The 21,588-nt window shown below is 54.1% G+C and overlaps 1 protein-coding gene across 1 annotated transcript in view; it reads left to right on the top strand.

Annotated features, from left to right (window-relative positions):
• CDC42BPB (CDC42 binding protein kinase beta) overlaps window positions 1-21,588 on the top strand; it is a 79,711-nt gene that overhangs the window by 53,925 nt on the left and 4,198 nt on the right. Inside the window, exons 10-30 of the mRNA XM_081129623.1 lie at window positions 42-208; window positions 286-405; window positions 1,238-1,371; window positions 2,637-2,879; window positions 4,234-4,344; window positions 5,379-5,623; window positions 5,734-5,839; window positions 6,205-6,329; window positions 6,854-6,959; window positions 7,806-7,954; window positions 8,587-8,681; window positions 10,292-10,371; window positions 12,585-12,674; window positions 12,999-13,076; window positions 14,358-14,463; window positions 15,148-15,284; window positions 15,746-15,885; window positions 17,184-17,265; window positions 18,241-18,457; window positions 18,638-18,700; window positions 19,011-19,607. Of these exons, the coding sequence (XP_080985749.1) occupies window positions 42-208; window positions 286-405; window positions 1,238-1,371; window positions 2,637-2,879; window positions 4,234-4,344; window positions 5,379-5,623; window positions 5,734-5,839; window positions 6,205-6,329; window positions 6,854-6,959; window positions 7,806-7,954; window positions 8,587-8,681; window positions 10,292-10,371; window positions 12,585-12,674; window positions 12,999-13,076; window positions 14,358-14,463; window positions 15,148-15,284; window positions 15,746-15,885; window positions 17,184-17,265; window positions 18,241-18,457; window positions 18,638-18,700; window positions 19,011-19,607 (3,191 nt within the window). The remainder of the gene's footprint in view (window positions 1-41; window positions 209-285; window positions 406-1,237; window positions 1,372-2,636; window positions 2,880-4,233; window positions 4,345-5,378; window positions 5,624-5,733; window positions 5,840-6,204; window positions 6,330-6,853; window positions 6,960-7,805; window positions 7,955-8,586; window positions 8,682-10,291; window positions 10,372-12,584; window positions 12,675-12,998; window positions 13,077-14,357; window positions 14,464-15,147; window positions 15,285-15,745; window positions 15,886-17,183; window positions 17,266-18,240; window positions 18,458-18,637; window positions 18,701-19,010; window positions 19,608-21,588) is intronic.

Below are 21,588 nucleotides of genomic sequence, written 5' to 3'. Positions count from 1 at the left end.
GTAACTGCTCGGTAGATGAGAAACCCTGCTCTCGTTCGCAGCTGTTTTTCCGACCGGGGCTCTCTGAAGAGCATCATGCAGCCCAGCACACTGACCAAGGACGAGGGTGTGCGGCGGGACCTGGAGAGCAGCCTGCAGGCCGAAGCCTATGAGAGGAGGATCCGGAGGCTGGAGCAGGAGAAGCTGGAGCTCAGCAGGAAGCTGCAGGGTGAGTGGCATGACCCCTACAGCCTCGGGGTGCTTGCGCCGCCAGGGCATGCACTCATGTCCGTCTCCCACCCCCAGAGTCCACCCAGACCGTCCAGTCCCTGCACGGCTCAGCACGGGCCCTGGGCAGCTCCGTCAGAGATAAAGAGATCAAAAGGCTGAACGAGGAGATCGAGCGCCTGAAGAGTAAGATAGCAGGTACATGCTCGAGGCCACTGCACAGTCTCTGCTCGCAGAGGGCATCCGTCTCTGCAGAGAAAATGTCAGTCCTTTCCATGAGGTGCAGAAGCAGGAGAAAGCTCCAGTTCCAGCAAACCTGGTGGAGCTCCGGTGCTTTGTCAGTGTATTTGAAACCCTTTCCCCAGATGCTTAGTGCTAATATAATTTTATAGTTCTCACCAGAATCAGCGCCGAATGTTTCATCCATAGACTTGTAACATGTTGCCTCTCGGTCCTGGCTCTGCTCTCTGTAGCTGAGACAGAACTGCGCTGTGACTCCTTTCTCAAGCTTCAGCAGTGACGCCAGCTTTTCCGTGGTTTAGGTGCTGGATCTACTTCCCCAACTGTCTTTGTAGTGCCTAGGTTATCAGTTTTCTGAAGACTCAAGTCACTTTTATGTCTTAACCCCTGACCTGACACGGGTTGGCACTGCCACTGACTGGTCTCCAGGCAGCCCCGAGGCCATCAGCTTCTCCCCATTTCTACCTGGAACCTGCAGTCCTGACCCAGAAAAGGCTCTGTGGAGTCTGTTTTCAATAAAACCTGTTGCCTCTTTGGTTTCACTGTGCCAGCTGCCAGGTCAGCAAGGATAAGGCAGGAGGTGTGCGCTGCCCGAGGGCACAGTCACACGGTCAGACTGAGTCTTATGAGTCTGTCCTGGAGGCATGTGGCCTCCGGACACTGCTGTGTGTGTGGGAAAGTCAGAAGCCTCTGCGAGAGAGAGTGGTAAGAGTCATTTGTGTTCAGATCGGAAGTCAGGGAACAAAGTGTTGCCTGTGAGGGAACACAGTTTGTTTTCTCCTTTGCTCAGATTTAAACCGACTAGAGCGACACCTGGAGGACGCTGTAACACCCCGCTCGGAGCAGGAGGGCTCTGCGCTTCGGCTGCGAGGCCTGGAGAAGCAGTTCCGCGTGGTGCGGCAGGAGAAGGAGGACTTCCACAAGGTGGGGTGTGGCCTCCCAGCAGAGGGGAGGTTGGGTTTGTGCAGAGGCCTGGTCTGTGTGCTGGCTGTGTGGCCGCAGCTCCCAGGAGCAGCCCTGTTTGCAGGGTCCTGCTGCACCTGTGACGTCAGCCCCCAGCGGCCAGCATGCTTCAGTCTTCATCCTCAGTGCCCCCCACCCCACCACCACCCCGCGGCCTCGTGTGGCAGCGGGGACGTGGCAGCTCAGGATGTGAGGGTTTCCCCGCATCTCGGGGTCCATGGGTACTGACCTCGCTGCTGTGCGCCTTCCCGCTGGTCCAGGCCGCCCCTTGGCAGCCGCCCCCTGGCAGCCACTCCCCTTCCAGAGGTGACACTTAGCTACAGCAAGGCCCTGCAGAAGAGACCATGTTAAAATTTGGGTACTTACCCCAAATTCCTTTATCAGTTTGATTTTTCAGTAGATGTCAAACTACACGCAGAGGATTGCATGTGCGCTCAGGGTTGAGTTTTCTATAAAAATGTTCATTTAAACACTCAGGTCATTGAACCCATGTTTGTGATCTGTTCTCCAAAACATGGGGATTTCAAACCCAGGTTGACTGATGGGCTCATTGTGGCTCACAGCACCTGCGTGCTTGGTCTGGCCGTACACGGGGAGGAGCCCCACTGCTCCCACGCGGCAGAAAGCCCGTGGAGCCATACCGAGCCTGGTGCGGGCACTGCTGCCCTGCGCGGGAGCCACCCCCACCTGTTCAGGTCCCAAAGGTGCCACAGGGATGAGCATTCTGATTGTTGAGGGACCCGCTGCAGGGAGGTAAGGTCCGTGTAGCCAGAGGGACAGCAGCCTTCGCACCTTAGACTCCAAGAAAGGGTCAGCTACCCAGCACTTGTGTTCATAGCTCTTTACTTTGATCAGAATTTTGAGCATTTTCCTGTGTAATGTGTTCTTTCCGATTCTACTGTGTCTAGGTAATGGGATGAGTGACTGAAGTCACTACTGGTCCCTCTTTGTGGGTGTGCGGGTGGCATAGAGAGGTGGCTGCCGTGAGCAGGGGTGTGAAGCTGCACTGCATGTGCTGGGAGGGTCTTTCTGGAGTGGAGTGCCGCACGTGGCCGAGCGGGGACAGACAGGTGCACCCCCAAGTCCCATGTGGCCGAGCCAGGACACAGTGCTCGGTCCATGGTGAGCTCGGACTGTGCTGTAGTCTGTAAGCCCTACTTGTTGGAGCTCCCAGCCTTCCACATCTGTTACACCACCATCAAACACCTGTCATTCTTTGTGTTCAGCAACTGGTGGAAGCTTCAGAGCGCTTGAAGTCCCAGGCCAGGGAGCTCAAAGAGGCCCACCAGCAGCGGAAGTTGGCCCTGCAGGAGTTCTCGGAGCTCAACGAACGCATGGCGGAGCTCCGCTCCCAGAAGCAGAAGGTGTCGCGGCAGCTCCGTGACAGGGAGGAGGAGGTGGAGGGGGCCATGCAGAAGATCGACGCCATGCGGCAGGAGGCCCGCAAGTCCGAGAAGCTCAGGAAAGAGGTAGCCGGGACCTCCCGGGGCTGCACTGGCTGGACTTTGTATGAGCTTAACAGACTTCTTTAAACACTGGCTGCCTTGCATCAGTTACTTTAGGAGGATCCTGAACTTCATGTGAGGCCGAGTAGGCTGACCTGGAAAGCAATTGTTCTGTAGTTCTCAGCCCTCTCCGTGCACCTGTTAAGTTATTAAAAGAGGTTCTGGTAGTGCTGACTTTTTAAAAATTCCCTTTTAAAGTAAATGAGAGGGTATCTGTGCCCAACAAATGTAACAGATATGCTGTGATGGGATGCAGCTTGGTTTATGTGAACATGAGCACCTGCATCCATGCAGGCAGACGGCACAGAGGGCAGGTCTCGGCCCAGCATACCTCACGTCAGCTCTTAGGCCCGTGGTCTTCACTCTTACAGGTTATTGGGGCCCTAAAGAGCTTTTGTCCATGTGGGTTGTAGCTCTTAATATTTACCAAGTTAGAAATGAAAAATGGGACTTTTTTCTCTGCCTGGCTTATTTCGTTTAGCATAATACTCTCCAGTTCCCTCCGTGCTATCCCAAAGGATATGAGATCCTTCTTCACAGCTGCGTAGTACTCCATGGTGTAAATGTCCCATAGCTTTTTATCCACTCGTCTACTGATGGGCACTTGGGCTGTTTCCAGATCTTAGCTATTGTAAACTGCATTGCTATGAACATAGGGGTGCATGTATTCTTTCTGATTGGTGTTTCGGGTTTCTTAGGATATATTTTTAGAAGTAGGATCACTGGGTCAAATGGCATTTCCATTTTTAATTTTTTGAGGAACCTCCCCACTGTTTTCCACAGTGGCTCCCCAGTCTGCATCCCCCTATTTGCTGTTTTGCAGCCCAGATGCGTCTGTAGTTATAGCCACTGTAACTCAGGTGAGAGGATCTCCCACGAGCACCACATTCCAGACCTGGGTGAAAGGGTGTGTCCTCTGGGACCCACAGTACCCACTGGGAGCAGCATGGGGCAGTGCTGTGTCCTCACTGCACCTCAGACTGTTCCCTCTCCTTTTGTGCGTGTTTGAAACTTTTTATTTAAGAAAGGCGTTCATGTCCTACAGGCCTCAGAGTACTTGTTTTCATAAGTCAGTGTCCTTTCCTGAAATTTCGTCAAATTATTGATTTAAATTATATTTTAAATTTGTTTTATTAACCAACTGTTCTAGTCAGCCGTGAAGTGTGTTCTCAGTCTTTACCTTGTGATGGAGCCTGAGGAAGAGCGGAGAATTAGGCCTCTCAGGGTTTTGTGCGCTGAGAGTCCTCATGGGGAAGGATTGCAGTGGCGCGTGGAGCTCGCTGAGTGTCACTGAACAGCACTGTTCCCCTTTTCCTAGCTGGAAGCTCAGCTCGAGGACGCCATGGCTGAGGCCTCCAAGGAGCGCAAGCTTCGCGAGCACAGCGAGAACTTCTCCAAGCAAATAGAAAGTGAGCTTGAGGCCCTCAAGGTAGAGCCTGCTTGGGGTCCTGGTTCTTACTAACTATTGTGGGGGCTCCTTCTGAGCAACGTGCTTGTCAGGCAGAAGGTCACACAGAGCAGCCTGCCTCTGTGACAGCTTCTGCGTGTACCGATGCGCCCACTCCTTCCTCTTCTTAGAGGGCAGCCTCGGGCAGTTTGTAGTAGCCCAGTGCACTAGCAGCTGTGCCTCTGTACCCTGCGTTTCTAAATTCACGGAGCCCACTTCTGGAAAATTCCTTAAAGCCCATGCCCTGCTGCTGACATGGAGGAAACAAGCTGGTGGTTGTCCACGGCCAGAGGCGGCGATGGGGGCCAGGGGAGAGGACTGTAGCGGAAAGAGGGTGGTGAGGAGGCCGGGCTCCTGGGTAACCTCGTGCGACCCCAGGTCATCCACCTGCTGAGCCGTGGTGTCCTTGTCTGTGAATGGAGACAGTGGAGCTTCTCCCCCTCACAGCCCACCTGGCCTCTGTGAATCTGCCACCTCTTCCGCAGCACGCATCCTCACGGTGTCTGTTCTTTCCATCCTTGCTGCCACCTGGTGGGCCAGGTGTCACGCTGCACCCCTCTGCCCCTGCGTTTGTCGTGTTACCTTGCAGTAGGTCTTATTGCTTGCTTGCTGGTGTGTCGTCCGTCTTCCCCACCCTGCTCCATGAGAGCAGAGATGCCATGTGGCCCTGTCACCACAGGGGCCTGGCACAGGGTCGGCCTTCGGAACACGGAGCGGGAATAATGGTAAAGGGAGGAGACCTGGAAGACCAGTCATGTCACAGTGTGACACAGCCCCTGGGTCCCAGATAGGAGATCTGGGCACATCCCTCCTGCAGGGCAGATACTGTCACCCTCAAAGTCTGCCTTGCCTTAGGACCATGTGACCAAGATCAGCTGTGTCCCTTGGGACCGTGCCTGTCGTTGGGAGGGCAAAGGAAGCAGCGTTCCAAGTGCCTGCACGTGGGAGGGTGGCAGACAGGGTGACCCTGAGGGAGGGCACTGGGGTGTGTAACCCACTTCAACCTTCATCTTCAGACAAAGCAAGGAGGCCGGGGACCAGGTGCCTCCTTAGAGCATCAGCAGGAGATTTCCAAAATAAAATCTGAGCTTGAGAAGAAAGTCTTGTTTTATGAAGAGGAACTGGTGCGGCGTGAGGCCTCCCACGTGCTCGAAGTGAAGACTGTGAAAAAGGAGGTACAGGACTCCGAGAGCCATCAGCTGGCCCTGCAGAAGGAAATCTTAATGTTGAAAGATAAATTGGAGAAGTCAAAGCGAGAACGGTAAGTTATCCCGAGCTCCTCCATGTAGAAGACGCAGGCTTGTGCCTGGGCCGTAGGCCAGAGGATGGGCAAAGGCAGGGTCTGACCCTCCCTCTCCTCCGCTCCCTCAGGCACAGTGAGGTGGAGGAGGCAGTGGGCACCGTGAAAGACAAATATGAGCGAGAAAGAGCAGTGCTGTTTGAGGACAACAAGAAGCTGGCTGCTGAGAAGGAAAGGGTAAGTCAGACCTCGGATCACTTCCAGGAAGCTGTGATTTTCACCCACGGGTGTTGCAAGTTTGGTATTTTAAGTATTTTTATTTTTAAATGAAGTGATATGTTTGATCTCTTAAATGGGATGTTTGTATTTGGTTAAAAGTTGCTAATTACTAAAATCACTGGCTCTTGATTACTTATATGTTCAGATTTGCACTGAAATGTGACTTGAGTTAGATGCAGTCAAGAGTCCACATCCTGAACTTAGTTTGAAAAAACCTTATAACGATTAAAGAGAACTTTCAAAGTCTTCAAAAGAACTTGTAATTTTAATAATGCTAATAATAGGCACCAAATAACGTGTGTGGTACAATTGTTTAATTTCAGCTTTGCTCCTTTGTGGATAAACTCACAGCTCAAAATAGGCAGCTGGAGGACGAGCTGCAGGACCTGGCCGCCAAGAAGGAGTCCGTGGCCCACTGGGAAGCTCAGATTGCAGAGATCATCCAGTGGTACGTGTGGCCCGGCCCGGAGGTGCTGCTCAGCCCAGGTGTAGCCCGGCCCAGAGGTGTGGCCCAGCTCAGAGGCGCAGCCAGGCCCAGGGTGGTTTTTCTAGCTCCTGTCACTGCTCCTGTGACTGTCACTTACACCTCGTGCTGTTTCTCTGATGTCTAGTTGCAGCTCTCCCCACTGTGTCCCCCAAGTTGCTCATGTCTGGGGGCAGTAGTTCTCTCTAGTGGCCATCACACTGAACTAAAGGTGGAGAAACAGCGCCACCAGGTCACTAAAGGTGTGGGTCAAGCTGAGCAGGGACACATGCTCTCCGTGAAGTGGAGGCACAGCTTCCACAAAACGCAGGGACAGACAGGAGACCAAAGGAGCAGGTGGTGGGGACCAGCCTCTGCCCAATGGGCATTCTTTTGTCATGGGTGACCGGTGTCGAGTGATAGGGTGCTGGGTCCCGTGTCCTGAGGGAGGCAGGACACATTTGTGCTCTCTGGCTCCTGGCACTCACGGGCCATGCTCCCTCCTGCAGGGTCAGCGATGAGAAAGATGCGCGGGGTTATCTTCAAGCTCTCGCTTCTAAGATGACCGAAGAGCTTGAGACTTTGAGGAGCTCCAGTCTGGGGTCAAGAACACTGGTAGGTTTTACCCTAAAGCCCACATTTTTGTCACGGGATTCATCGATGGCTTAGCAGTTAAGTATTGCTCGGGTCACTCCTGCAGAAAAGGCAGCCCCACCTGAGGAGCACCAGCATTGTGTCCATTCCAGGAGACCAGGCTCTTTCGTACCGTTCACTAGGTTAGCCGTGATTATTGAGTGCCAGCTCTGTGAAGAAATCAGCATTGGCCCCGTAACTGGAAAACGTCACTTTTAGATTCTAGATTGTGAACACCGATTAGGATGATCAGTAAATTTCACTTCGCCTGTCCTCTCTCAGTCTGTGTTGTGCACACAGCCTGCGGAGCTGTGCTGCTCGAATCTGCACAGACCCAGTGGAGGGCGGGAGAATCCTGCCACAGGCCTTTCAGCCAAGTGGGGCTTTGAGATGCTTGTTGCAGAGAACTGTGTAAATGGTTCATATTAGGACAAATGGGATGAGATAGATGTTAGGGTTTTTCCCCCTGAGAGGTATATTGTTCACGTATGGATTCTGCAGACACACTGAGTCAGATGTAAGAAAATAAGATAACTGATCCCGCAGTGCACCTTAGGTGTGTAAGAGTCCAGTGGGTCTGCAGAGAAATTACAGTGTAGGGCCCATTTTATTCTTTTTAAAAATTAAAAAGTGAATTCTTTAGAACCCTTAAGAAAGAATAAAGGCCATAAAATTGGGTGTAATGGACTGTGGTAACATCTGAGAGGTAACCTTTAAAAGTGATACAAGTTTAAGGTTAGAAAAAGGTGAATTGCTTATTTATTAGCATTGAGTTTGTTAAGTTAGTAGCTTAAAATGTGTTTTTAATATTTGAACCATGGTATACAGGACCCCCTGTGGAAAGTTCGCCGTAGCCAGAAGCTGGACATGTCTGCACGGCTGGAGCTGCAGTCTGCTCTCGAGGCCGAGATCCGGGCCAAGCAGCTCGTTCAGGAGGAGCTGCGGAAAGTCAAGGACACAAACCTCTCCTTTGAAAGGTGCTTGTCGTGCGTCTGGCTCTTTTTGGAGCTGGGCATCCATGTGTCCTCGGGCATGCCCAAGCTGTTCCTGCGGCCAGCACTCTTACTGTCCCCTTTACAGATGATGGGACTGAGGTGCGGGCAGGGGTCACTCACTAAATAAGTGCAGAGCCAGGGCTGACGGCAGATCCCCCCAGCGCTGGGCTACCTGCTCACCTCCTGGCCAGGTGTTACCTGCAGCAGCCTGGCTTTGCTCTGTCCCCGCCATGCTCAGGCAGCTGGTAGCCCACCACACTGACGGGTCTGAGGTCTGTGTCACCTGGGCTGTGTGTCCTTAGAGGACAGAGGACTCATCGGCAAAGAGCTCAGGAATGTCCACGATGCCATTAGGGTTTTATGAGACACACTCTCTCAGCCGTGGTTTTTAACATCCACGTTTGTAATGCTGAAATACTGTGCTGTCCATACCGTGCATGGAGGGGCTGACCCTGCAAGAGCGGGCCCTGGGTCTGTCCCACAGTGTTGGCGGAGCACTGCCCTGTTCCGGCACTTTCCCTGGAGATCAGCCCCTGCCCCACACCCTCATGCTCTGAACCGGCCCGTAGACGACCTGTTCCCTGTGCACTAAAGCCATTTATTTCTTCTTTTAGTAAACTAAAGGATTCAGAAGCCAAAAACAGAGAATTATTAGAAGAAATTGAAATTTTGAAGAAGAAGATGGAAGAAAAATTTAAAGCAGATACTGGTAAGTTAAAATGATAAGTTTTCACATTTTTAAAATATAAGCCTTTTTTAATGAAGATTTAAAAGATTTTATTTTAGATTTAATATTTTTTAGGTTTAGTAGCTTTTAATTATATAAAGAAAACAATCATTCCAGAGCCAAGTGGCCTGTTCCCCAAAGTTACCACAGCTCTTGGTTGGTCCCCCCTTTGTCTCATCCTGAAAATACAGAGCAGGTGAGTGGGAGTGTCGTTCGACATCCTCCCCCATGACACAGGCCGCTCCGTCTGCCCCGGCAGCTGGGCATCCTGTTCCATCCTCACTGTCACAGAACCCGCTGCCCTGCACAGCTGCGTGTGCACCGCATTTCATCTTCCCATCCGTGTGTTTTGGGGATGGATGCCCAGAGTGACTGCCATCCGAGAGTCAGTGTGCACACCTTCTGCTAGGTGTTTCTGGCCTCTGCTGCAGACACTGGCACGTTTGTGTCCGCGCACAGCGCAGGCCGGGGCCCTGACCACAGTCTCCCCACAACATGTGGTCTCACACTCTGGGTCAGCGAGAAGCAGCAGCACGGCCTAGACTGGGTTTGCGTTTTTCTTCTTATGAGCAAGATTGAGCATCTGTTCATATGCTTAAGGGCTGTTTGTAGTTCTTATTCTGTGATTTATATATTTGTTATATCTTTTGCCCATTTTAAAAAACATAAATTGTGAAGCTTTTTATATATGGAGGATTAGAGACTTTAGTTTGTGACAGAGTTGCAGATATTTTCCCTTTTACTTGACTCTTTTGCCAGGCATAAGGGTTTTAAAATTTTGTGTGTGTCAAATTTGTCAGTTTCCCCTGTTATTGGTTGTTTTTTTGTTGGTGGTTTTTTCTCTTTTTTCAGAGAGGAGAGGGGAGAGAGAGAAACATCAATGAGAGAAACATCGGTAGGCTGCCTCCTGCAGGCCCCTGCTGGGGTCGAGCCCGACGCCTGGCCATCTGCCCTGACCGGGAGTCGAACCCTGACATCCTGGTTCGTGGGTCGACGCTCAACCACTAAGCCACCGGCTGGGCAGTTTTACCCCTTTTTGAGTCATGGGGAGATAGTCCCACATCCCCGGTTCAGTAATTCACCCGTGTTTTCCTCTAACACACGTATGTTCCATTGTTTAAAGTTTAGTTACTGATCTGTTCAGAGTTTGTGGTGAGGTGCAGTCTGAGGAGTGGACCCAGTTTTACCTTTTTTCCGGGGCTCCTTAGTAATTCTGTACCAGTTGTTAAGTTCCTGTTCCTACTGATTTCCTATTACTCTATGTGTGAGATTGCCCTGGGCACCTGATCTGCATCTGGATTTTCTACCCTGCTTGTTGTTCATGGGCCAGAACCTCTCATGGGTCTGTTTTAATAGCTGCTGGGTCACTTTCCCCACCCTTTTTCTTCAGAGACTTCTGAGATGGTCTTCCCTGTGTACTACCCAAGGTGAACTTTTTATTTACTGTTCCGCTCTGGGGAAAGTCTCATGGTATTTTTAGTGGCCCCACACAAAGCTTATCCATTAACTGAGGGAGAGTTGGCATCTCGATGACACGGAGTCTTCCTGTCTAAGCATAAGATACAGTCTTATGCCTTGTTTCTTTCTTACAGGACTCAAACTTCCAGATTTTCAGGATTCTATTTTTGAGTATTTCAACACTGCACCTCTTGCACACGACCTGACATTTAGAGTAAGTAACTATTTTTAAAAAGTGAAAAGTTAATTGATGGTAAGTTAGAAATAGTGTAATGTGATTTGACTGCCTTTGGGGCCTGGACACACCAGTCAGTTAACATCTGAAAGCACGTCTCTTTAATGGGACTCTGTGAGGTATTGGTTGTTTTTGTTGGTTTCCCAACCTTTTATTTAGAAACCTTTAAACCTGCAGCAGGGTTGGAAGATCAGCATGATGAGCACACGAATCTCACCTGGCATTTTGCCCCATGTGCATCTTCTCTCTCACCCTTTATACCCACACTTTTCCCCAAACTGTTTGAAAGTGAGTTGTAGGCATCAGTGACCCCAGAATACTTCAGAGTTCATGTCCTGTGGTTAGGCCGTGCCCCCACATAACTGCAAGGACAGGCTGGGAATCGAACCTGCAAGCTGGGTATGTGCCCTTCACTGGAATCAAACCTGGGACCCTTCGGCACATGAGCCAATGCTCTATCCACTGGGCCACACTGGCCAGGGCCTGACGTGTCCTCAGTTTTTAAGAGGCACGTCTGTAGCCTTGGTCATCATGTGTCGTCATGACCTGTTGCAGTTGCCCTCCTTTTCCATCACTGCAGCACCAGACACTGTGTGGTGTCAGGAGAGCAGATCCCAGAGGATCTAAAGCTGATTGTTAATGGGGTGGAGGTGGCCTGGAAAGTGGCAGCCTCTCCATGAAATTGGTGGACAGAGCAGCTGTACCTGGCATGTGGTTCCCGGCTCGGACCCTCCCTCGCTGGTCGGCGCTAGATCACTTCAGCCTGGACGTGGAGGCCGTGGCCTTTGTGCCTTGTCCTCTGTGGCCGGCACACCTACGTTTAGTGGTTAATTTCCACCGTCCTCAATTCCTCTGGTGGGCGTAGAAAGGACTTTTACTTACGGGGAAAATCCTGGTCCGAGTCTGGGTCTGTTAGGTGGTCCCAGACCCCAGAGTCGTCTTGTAGAGCCTGACTCCCTCTCCCCACGTTTCACATGCTGTTTCGTCAAGTTTCCAGGCAGGTTTTCGCTGGGTGGGGTGATTGTTCTGTTCTCCTGTCTGTCTCCTCCCTGCCTCTCACTGGTGCCAGGCAGCCGCTCGGTGGGGACCTCCTCCCTCAGTTCACATCCTTCTGATCAGTAACAACTAAGGGAAACCAGTGGGGCTGTTACGTGGTGACAGTTAAGTTACTGTTCTTTTGCTCTTCATTTGTCTAAAGATGGAGCTCTGACTTAATTAACATCCCGTTTCTGGAGAGCCGCGCTTACCTTTGTGGCCGTGGTCACTAGCTCACCAACCCAGCCTTTCTTTCCCTTGTGAGTTTTCTGCGAATGCGGAGATGGCGGCACGGCTGTGTGTGCTGAGTGCTCCTGCCCATCCGGTCGGGAGGGCTCCTCCCACAGCAGCCTGGTGGCTGCAGCTGCTGCAAAGTGTTTTTCTGACCGGGCTCTGGGTTCCCGTGTGAAAGACCAGGTGCAGCTGCTCCTGTAGGGGCCTCCTGGCTCGGCTTGTCTGTGTCCTGGCGTGCTGCTTCCTTGTGCTAGCGCTTACGACGTTTCCGTGCACGTGAATGGTGTGCGCATCTGTGGACAGAGTTACAGTATAGCCTTTGGTGGGGAAATACTACTTTCAGGACACTCACTAAAATGAGGTCTTAATGGTTTTAGAATGCAGCTTTAACTTCAAATTAGCTTCAAAGTTTTAGCTTCAATTTCAAATTACAGAATTCATTTGGGAATCTTGAGTTGTTAGAACAAAACGTTGCTTCCCTGTGTATAAACCTTTCAGGGGAATTCTTACTTTTGGCCATAGGCCCATAGACCTCTGTTGATGTTAGAATTTTTCCTGGTCCCTGAAATGAGGTTAGGAAGCATCGGGCTACGGCTACAAGGTGCAGAGATTCGCTTTGGAAGGACATCAGAGGGCTGCATTTTCCATTCCTGCTCTTTGGGGGGGGGGGGGGGCTTCTGCCTGGGCTAATGACTATGCCTGTCAGAGTCCCGGCCAGTGGTCACCCTCCAGCCTCAGGAAGCAGCGCAGGCTGGGCAGCTGTGAGTGATGGGGGGACCACACGGTGCCCCAGGAAATAGAACCTATGCTGGGCCTCGGGTCCCCATGGGTGCACTCTTTAAATAAAGAACATGTAGTTAGCGCCTGACTTTTGCAGATTCAGTCCTTTCATTCCCACTATTTCTTTGCCTTTTTTCCCACAGACCAGCTCAGCTAGTGAGCAGGAAACACAAGCTCCAAAGCCAGAAGTGTCCCCATCGACGTCCATTACCACAAGCACCGAACAGCAGGAAGTAAGGCTGTTGCCCTGTGAAACTGTGACCCTCGGGTCTGCTCCCCTCAGTGGCCCCCCCACTGTGTCCGTGTGCCTCTCTGAGGCTCTCTCGGTCCTGCCTTGCAACGTCCTGGCTCTGAGCCCGACTTGCATTTCGGAGTTGCTGTCGGTGTGTCAGCCAGATGAGGGGGGAGTGCTGACAGGTGTCCCAACAATGTTGCGGATTAAAAATGCAGAACTGTTCATTATTGATCAGTCCTAGGAGATGTGATCCCACGCAAGGTCTGACAGGTAGAGCATTGCTGAGCTAGGACGCGCTCACCTGTCCCTGCTTGTCTCCTAGGACATGGCTCGAGCCCTGCAGAGGCCACCCACTGGGCCGCTGCCCACCTCCCAGGCCCTCGCTCTGGCTGGACCAAAGGTAGGCCCTGCTTTTCACCATGGCACCTTCTCAGTTTTAGAGGGGAACTGTCATGTGAGTAAGAAACACAGGCACTTTTGTAAACAGTAAACTTGTATCCTGTTAACAGTTTGTTCTGATTAGTGTGTGATCCAGGAAGTGTCAGGATGTGCATTTTCTTAACTATAAACCAGTGACGCATGAACGCGTTTCCATTGAAGCATGTCTGAGTTAATCTCCCAGTCCCCCTTCGTTCCCTTCTCCAGTGTAACTGCTCTGTGATGTACCCATTCAGTTCCTTCTCCAAATCTATTCCCATTTGTCCGTCTGCGCATAGGACCTTGGGGAACGCGGCTGTGGGCGAGGATTTACTGCAGTGTCAATAGAGCTGTGCCAAGTGCACAGTTTTGTTTGTTTCCTTGTAAACGTGTCTTGGGGAGCCGTGCATGCCGGTGTGCACAGGTCCGCACAGATCACAGCCTCCCAGGTGTGACAGGCCCACGCCTCAAGCTTAGCTGGCACTCGGCCTCATGCACTTGGGTGCTTTTTTCTGTAATGTAGACATGGCGTCTTCTGGGGTTCCAGCCGTCGATGGCCATGCTGACTAGAGATAGGAAACTTGATCTGTGAGAGGCGGATGAGTGGTGTGCTACTGAACTTCGATGTTCACGGAGTCAGGGCAGGTGGCCTATACCCTGGGTTCCGTGGACCACTCCTTACAAAGCCCCCCCATGTTTACATCCCCGAGTAGGAAATGCTTGGACTTTGCAGTTTAGCCTTGTGGTTACCCTGTCCTGTGTCTCGCACAGTCTGCTTCTCCATTGCCTGTTTCCTTCCACTGTCCACCATGTCACGACGTGGCCCTTCTCCCGGCAAGGGCAGCAGTCCTTCCGCTCGCCATGAAGAGCAGGGCTGCTGCTCACTTCTCGTGTGTCTTCTGGGGTCATGTGGGAGGGCTGCTCTGGGTGGGAGCCCAGCCCAAGCATGGCCCCGGGCGGCCCCCAAGAGCCTCTTGGAGGTGAGTGGCTCGTGCCAGAGCACATGGCAGCCAGGCTTCCGCTGTGCCCGCCCACCAGCCGGCCTTGCTTTTTGCCAGACTTCTCTCTGAAGGAGGCGGGCGTGTGGTGACATATTTTTGGCTCACACTCTTCAGTGGGTGTTAAGCACTAGACGTTGGTTAGCACTGCCCGGGGCCTCGGTGTGATCACACATTTTTGCTTCTCAAGATCGTGCCCAAGCTGTTTATAAACCCGACCCACCTCTTCTCAGTGTGTGCGTCACCTTGTTGGTGTCTTCCTGCAGCCCAAAGCCCACCAGTTCAGCATCAAGTCCTTCTCCAGCCCCACGCAGTGCAGCCACTGCACCTCCCTGATGGTGGGGCTCATCCGCCAGGGCTACGCGTGCGAGGGTGAGTGTCTGCTGCTGGCTGCCGAGGTCACTGTCCCAGGGGCAGTTACACAGGTCACCTGTTGATAACTGTTGATCACAGAGTGTGTCCAACACAGTCATCCCGGAAGATGAGCGAAAGCAGAGGGGAAGGGGCCTTAGGCCATGCACTGTCGAGGCCTCTAGAGTAAAGCACCCCTGTGTGTCTTCTCATTACAGCCACTGTTGATATTCAAAGGCTGAGCTGTGCCCTTGCCCCATGCCAGCCCTGCACTGCCCTTCGGGTGCACCTGCCCATACAGTGCCATTGGCTGAGGTCCTGGGTGCCCAGTGACACCTCTGGGGCTGGAGTCAATCCCGAGCACCCCCACGCTGGCCAAAGCCTCACACTTTGATATGTAACAGTAGATGCCTTTCCCACTGTTACTTAAATGCAGCAGCCTTGTGATTGGCTGCCAGGCCCCCGCACGTCCCCAAAACCGTCTCTCTCCCTGTTGGTGATGTCAAAACCCAATGCTGTGGGGGAATAGGAGATCCAGCTCTGAGACAGCCCTTTACCGTCATGGCATCCTGGTGGCCTTGCTTGGGCTGTGGCCCAGTGAAGTCACTCGCACGGGTCCCCAGCTGTGGTGGGAAGTGTCCAGAAACTGCCTGGGGTCCCTGTGGCCTCTGGGCGCATTGCTGACGCTGCTCCTTGCTGTTGCAGTGTGCTCCTTTGCTTGCCACGTGTCCTGCAGAGACAGCGCTCCCCAGGTGTGCCCCATTCCTCCCGAGCAGGCCAAGCGGCCCCTGGGCGTGGATGTGCAGAGGGGCATAGGGACCGCCTACAAGGGCTACGTGAAGGTAGGATCAACTCGGTGTGAGGACCCTAGTGCCAATCCTGGGGGGCCCAGGTCCTGAGGACCCACAGAAACACACTCAGAGTCAGGGCTGCTGTTCTGCCTCCTGGCCAGGTGCTTACAGACAGGGTTCCGAAGCCAAGTGCAGTCTGAAGACCTCTGTGCCGGATGCCTGAACGGCCGAGGTGCTCCCGGTGGTGTGAACATCCCTGTTGGCTCAGTGTCCACCATGTCCTTTTGTAACCTTCTGTCGGGTGCTGCCCTGACCTCTCTGGCCCCAGCCTGTGTGGGCGAGAGGGGGCTGCCTGTGAAGAGCGGGCCAGCTGTGCACAGTAGGAGGGAGGTGGTGGCCCAGTGGCATCTCCAGGATGTCCCCCAGGGCCCGAGGCCTCTAGGGGGCGCTTCCTGGTCAGTTTGTGAGTGGCCTTGCTGGCACAGTGAAACACGGTCCCTGTTTATCTGCAGGTCCCAAAGCCCACCGGAGTGAAGAAGGGGTGGCAGCGGGCCTATGCTGTGGTCTGTGACTGCAAGCTCTTCCTGTATGACCTGCCTGAGGGGAAGTCCACGCAGCCTGGCGTCGTTGCCAGCCAGGTCCTGGACCTCAGGTCTGAATTCTTCCCTGATCTTCACTTATTTCTTTTTCACCAAAATGAGAATTTGTGGCTTGATCACCTTTAACTTCATTTTTACCTCCATACCTTTAGTTATTGTGCCATTCCAGAAACAGGTACTTTAAAGTGTGTGCCAGAAACTTCCTGTTTTAGATACATTTGCACTGAAATATTTGCCCAACAAGCATTTAACATAAGAAAACCACACGCCCCAAGAACAGGTGAAAAATGCCCAGAGGCGTGTTGCATGTTCTAGGGGGTCTGTCTCTCTGGTACCTGACAAGTACCCTCTTGTGATAGCAGCCTCAGGCCCAGGTCCCGGGGCCCTAACATTTGTTGTGTGACAGCTCCTCTGGCCACCTCTGTTCCCATCACGTGCCTTCCTGGCACCTGACACACAGGGCAGCTGAGCACCCTCCCTGCTTCGTGGCTTCTCTCGTAGTTACTGCTGACTCTTCTCTTCCTGTTGGTACAGTGGCCGTAATAACACCACAGAGGTCAGAGGGTGGTTGTGAAGATTAAACAAGTTCATAGCCGGACACGCTAGGCACAGGGCCTGGCATGTCACCTCCTGTCCCTGTCACCCACCCCCGGTGCACACAGGATGGCAAACACAGACGTAAATGTGCTGCATCTGCCTGGGGCCAGGGCCCAGCCTCCAGCCTCAGTCCCCAGCATGGTTCTGGGGACACAGGGGAGTTGTGGCAAGTGCCACGTGGATAGCAATGCGTCAGTCACCTCCGCAGCAGTTCCCACTTTCTGTGTCTCCAGTGCATGGGGAGGGTGGACAGCTGGGGACCTGTGTTTTGGAAAGTCCCTTGGGGATCCTGCTTGTCCCTCCCTGCATCGGTGTGCCTTGGCCCAGCGACGAGGCTGTGTGGACGCCCTGGGGCGGTGCTGGACGTCGGCCCAGGGTGTAGAATGTATTGGAAATGGGGCTGCCACGGTCATCAGCATGTTTTAGCTCCTCTAAAGTGATGGCCAGGTGACTGTCCGAGCCCAGTGGTGAGGTGGGGTTTGCCTGTCACTGGAGCAGCTACCACCACAGCCGTGTGGCTCAGGGAGGGGCCTCTCATCTCAGACGTCCCCGGGTATCTACACGTGTGCAGTATCCATGCGCCTTTGTCGGCTTTGCTGTGGAGCATTTTCTAACCCAGTGGAGTCCAGGGCCTCCCTCATATTCAAGGAAGCAGGAAAGTGTTCCTTCTCGTAAGATTCGTGATAGAGGGTGCAGGACAGGGCTTTGTGTGGGCGTTTCCTTCCCAGGGTCCTGAATGTTCTGTTTCTTACAGAGATGAAGAGTTCTCGGTGAGCTCAGTCCTGGCCTCTGACGTCATCCACGCCTCACGTCGAGACATTCCCTGCATATTCAGGGTACAGTTCTTCTGTTTTTCAGAGATGTTTCATTAGTCATAAAAAAACTCATGTGGTTAAAATGAAACTGTCCTGAGTGTGTCACTGTGCCCCCCCCTTGGAGGGGCCAGCACATGTCAGAAAGGCCCCCGTTTCCCCAGCCTCCCCTCGCGCTCCACATTCCTTCACGCACATGCGTGTCCTCCGCATTATGCACGTGGCTCTGCCCGCTTCGCAGGGCGAGTCCCCTGCACCCCACCCAGGCCCATACCTGGCTCGCCCTTCCACACCCGGCTCTGCCCTGCCTCGCAGGGTCTGTCGCCCAGGTCCCGAGCCTCCCTCCTATCCTGCACCTCAGCCACTTCAGTCACTGTGCACTCGAGGCTGGGAGCTTCCCTTCCTTCCTGGGCTGGCTGGTCACGAACGGGGGCTACACAGGAACAGCCAGCAGCCGCTGCTTATGAGCACTCGCTAGCCAAGGTGGAGCCTCCAGCGGAGTCATGTGAGGGCGCGAGGATGCTTCTAGGAGACTGTAGGCCAGGGAAGGAGTCACCCAGCCCTCCACTGAGAGTTTTATCCAGCTGCCTCTCTTTTCAGAAAGTAATACAGAGAATAGCCGTCGCTGCACTTAGAAGGTGGTCCTCTCATAGCAGCTAAGGCCGGGCGGTTCCCCTGTGTGTGGGGTGCATGGAGCTTGTCCTGAGAGTCTTTTTAAATGATATGATCACTCAGAAAAGCAGCTTTAAAGTGGACATGACCCCACAGTTTTGTCAAGAGCAGGACCGAAAGCTGACGGGGGAAGCAGAGGCCTGTCCATAACCATCCTGTGTACCCACAGAGGGCCACTCCAAATGGGCCACTCGGGGCCTGAACCCTGGCGGTGGCCCTTGAGCCGCATCCTTCCTGCCCGTCCCTCTGGTGCAGTGGTGGCCAGGCTGGGGCGTCTGTGCTGTGGTTGGGTTGTCTCACGGCTGCTCTGTTTGTTCTGTCGTGAAGGTGACAGCTTCCCTCTTAGGAGCGCCCGCTAAGACCAGCTCACTGCTCGTTCTCACCGAGAACGAGAATGAGAAGCGCAAGTGGGTCGGGATCCTGGAGGGGCTGCAGTCCATCCTGCACAAGAACCGCCTGCGGAACCAGGTGGTGCACCTGCCGCAGGAGGCCTACGACAGCTCGCTGCCCCTCATCAAGGCCATCCTGGCCGCCGCCGTCCTGGGTGCGTGCATGGTCCCTGGGCCCCGTCTCCCCCAACGCAGAGCTAAGTGTCCCAGTGTGTCCAGATGTGACCTCGGCCAGTTGAGCTGTCCATTTGGATCTAGAGCTCCTCCCTGTCCAGGACTCGGCCAGTCTGTGCTGACAGCTGACCTGCTTTGTGTTGTGCCCTCTGCCTGGACAGATGGAGATAGGATCGCGATCGGCCTGGAGGAAGGGCTCTATGTCATCGAGCTGACCCGTGATGGTGAGTGAGGGGCCGGGCGTGTCTGCGTGCTGTCTCAGGTCCCGCCTGGTCAGTGCAGACACAGCGTCAGTCGTGGGAACTCGTTAGGGTTGAGACGACCTCACTGGGCCCATCATTGTCACCCATCAGAGAACTTTGTAACGAGGGAAAGGCCACAGCCAAGAAAAATGATTTGCCACAAGACTGGTTTCAGCACATGCAGTGTTCTCTGAGTGTCTGGGAAGGGTGGAGGGTTCGTCAGCAGGTGCCCGTGGCAGGGTGGGGACATGTGGTCTGTCTGCGCTCGCCTCACCCCACCTCCCGCCTGCAGTGATCGTGCGTGTTGCTGACTACAAGAAGGTTTACCAGATCCAGCTCGCCCCCAGAGAGAAGGTCGCCGTGCTCCTCTGCGGCCGGAACCACCACGTTCACCTCTGCCCGTGGTCTGCCTTTGACAGCGTGGAAAGCAATGTGGACATCAAGCTTCCGGAAACAAAGGGCTGCCAGCTCATCGCCACGGCCACGCTGAGGAAGAGCACGGCCACCTGCCTGTTTGTGGCCGTGAAGCGGCTGGTCCTGTGCTATGAGGTCCAGAGAACTAAGCCCTTCCACAGAAAGGTCGCGGAGCTCGTGGCCCCCGGCAGTGTGCAGTGGATGGCCGTGCTCAAGGACAAGCTCTGTGTTGGCTACCCCTCGGGGTTCTCTCTGTTGAGCCCCCAGGGAGATGGGCAGGCTCTCACCCTGGTAAACCCCAGTGACCCCTCGCTCGCGTTCCTCTCACAGCAGCCTTTTGACGCCCTTTGCGCTGTGGCACTCGAGAGCGAGGAGTACCTGCTCTGCTTCAGCCACATGGGACTGTACGTGGACCCGCAAGGCCGGAGGTCGCGCACGCAGGAGCTCATGTGGCCTGCGGTGCCTGTTGCCTGTAGTATGTATATGTTTTCTGTTGCCATTTCCCTGTCGCTGCTCTTCACGCCGTCAGCATGTGATCGGTTTTGCTTCAGTGCGTCTCCGGCTCCCTCAGCCAGGCAGCTAGGGAGGCGCGGGGGGGCGGGCTCCATGGTTCTGCCGTAGGAGGTGGTCCTGACACTGGTCTCGGGCTGGCTGTGGGTGGGCTGGCAGGGGCCCCGGGCCGCCTCCTGCTCGCCCACCAGCGATCGTTTATAAACTGACACAGCAACCAGAGCAAGCGGAAGGTCTTTAGAGCGGCCAGAAGAAATTCCTCGCTCGTGTCCGGGCTGGGACACATCTCCTGGGGCAGGGCTGTTCTGGAGAAGGAGCTGAGTTAGTCCACGGAGTGTAAGTGGCTGTGTGAGTGGTGGTGCTGGAGGAAGTCACGGCAGCCCCTGGAGTCTGGGCTCCATGGGTCACTTCCCACCCCGCCGCCATCTGGTCACTTGTAAAAGACCCTGAGCCTCAGCGCCCACCACTGGAGTCTGCCTGTTGAACCAGCAGGCCAGATGGGAACCAGGGAGTGATTAGACTGGTCACAGGGACAGAGAAGTGGGGCACTGGGGGTGGGTGGTGGTGTCGTATTTTTCCTTAATTACCTAAAAGCACAACTTTTGTTTGCCTCGTCACTGGCTTTTCCAGGCTGGTGGAGAACTCAGGGTGTTGGCGCCAGAGGCCTTGGCTCTTGGGGCTCGATGGGCATGTCCTGACTCGTTGGCCTTGGCCAGGGCTGGGGTAGTGCAGGCAGTGCAGAGCCTCCTGCTGTGACCCTGTCCCTTCCTGTGTACCCCGTTGTCTTCTTGGACAGCGGTGGAAGGACAGCCTCAACCACACGGTCCGTGCTCTGCGGGGTCTTTTCTGTTAGAAAAGAAGACCCAGGGCACCCAGGCTCCAGGTGTCCATGCTGAGCCCTGCAGACGGACCCTGGTGCTCTCGGCTCTGCCTCCACCTGGTGGGCTCATTTCCTCCCTTGTGCAAGACACAGACGCTAGTCAGTCTTGGAGCTGGTAGACTGACCCTGCTGTCCAGGCCTGAGCTGGGTACCGTGTGCGCTCAGCCTCCTGTCCCGTGTGGAGCTGCAGTCAGTCCCACCTCGCAGAGAGGGACATGGAGGCCACAGAGGTGACTCAAGTCAGGCCCGGCAGGTCGGTCAGACTCGGAGCTGCCAGACTCCACAGCCATGTTCTTTCTGTTGGTACTAACTGTCAGTTTAAATTTCTGTTTGGCCTGAAAGCCCAGTCTAGCACCTTCCCCCACAGATCCACCTCCTCCTGGCTCCTTGCAGGTGAGCCCCACATGGTCACAGGAAAGAGGCTGCCTGGGAGCCCAGTCAGGACGAGGCCTCTGAGCGTTAGTGTGGGGCCTGGTCCTCTACCTCTTTGTGTGGGGCCCTTAGAAGGACGGCCGCGTGGTGTTTCTGAGCTGCCACTCTGAGACGGTCTGGGACCAGCTCCAGCATCCTGTCGGCTGCCGAACCCTGTTGTACTTTCTCTCTTACTCAAAAGAAAGAGCTGGTTGTGTGGTCTGCTTGGAATGTAATAGCAACAGAACAGAAGCTTTTAAAAATTCATCTTCTGTTAGTAGACTCAGACCCGATGAAGATTAACTTTTAGCCGTGGGAGGTAGAGGGACAGGAACCAGGGTGAGCTGGAGCCACCTGCACGGCTCTGTTTCTGCAGGTGAGGCTGGGACATGGGTGACAGTGGGTGTGACCAGTGTGACCAGTCGGTGAGCTTTGGACCATGAGGAGCACGGACAGCCACCGCTGTTTGAAACATGGAGGAAGCCCCCTAAACTTCAAATGCCAAATGGGTCGGCATCTTTGGGCTCCTATCTCTGGTGCAGGGTAGCTTTTCTGTCACCACCTGACGGTGCTCGTTACTTAGAATGAGCAGGGGAAGAGCCCTTGCGGGAAAACAGCTCCCGCCCAACCCCCTGGAGGACTAGCTTTGTACAGA

The sequence above is a fragment of the Miniopterus schreibersii genome, assembly GCF_964146895.1.
Source record: "Miniopterus schreibersii genome assembly, chromosome: 1".
Lineage (NCBI taxonomy): Eukaryota > Metazoa > Chordata > Mammalia > Chiroptera > Miniopteridae > Miniopterus > Miniopterus schreibersii.
The sequence above is the reverse complement of the archived record's forward strand: the minus strand, read 5'-3'. Positions and strand labels throughout refer to the sequence as shown.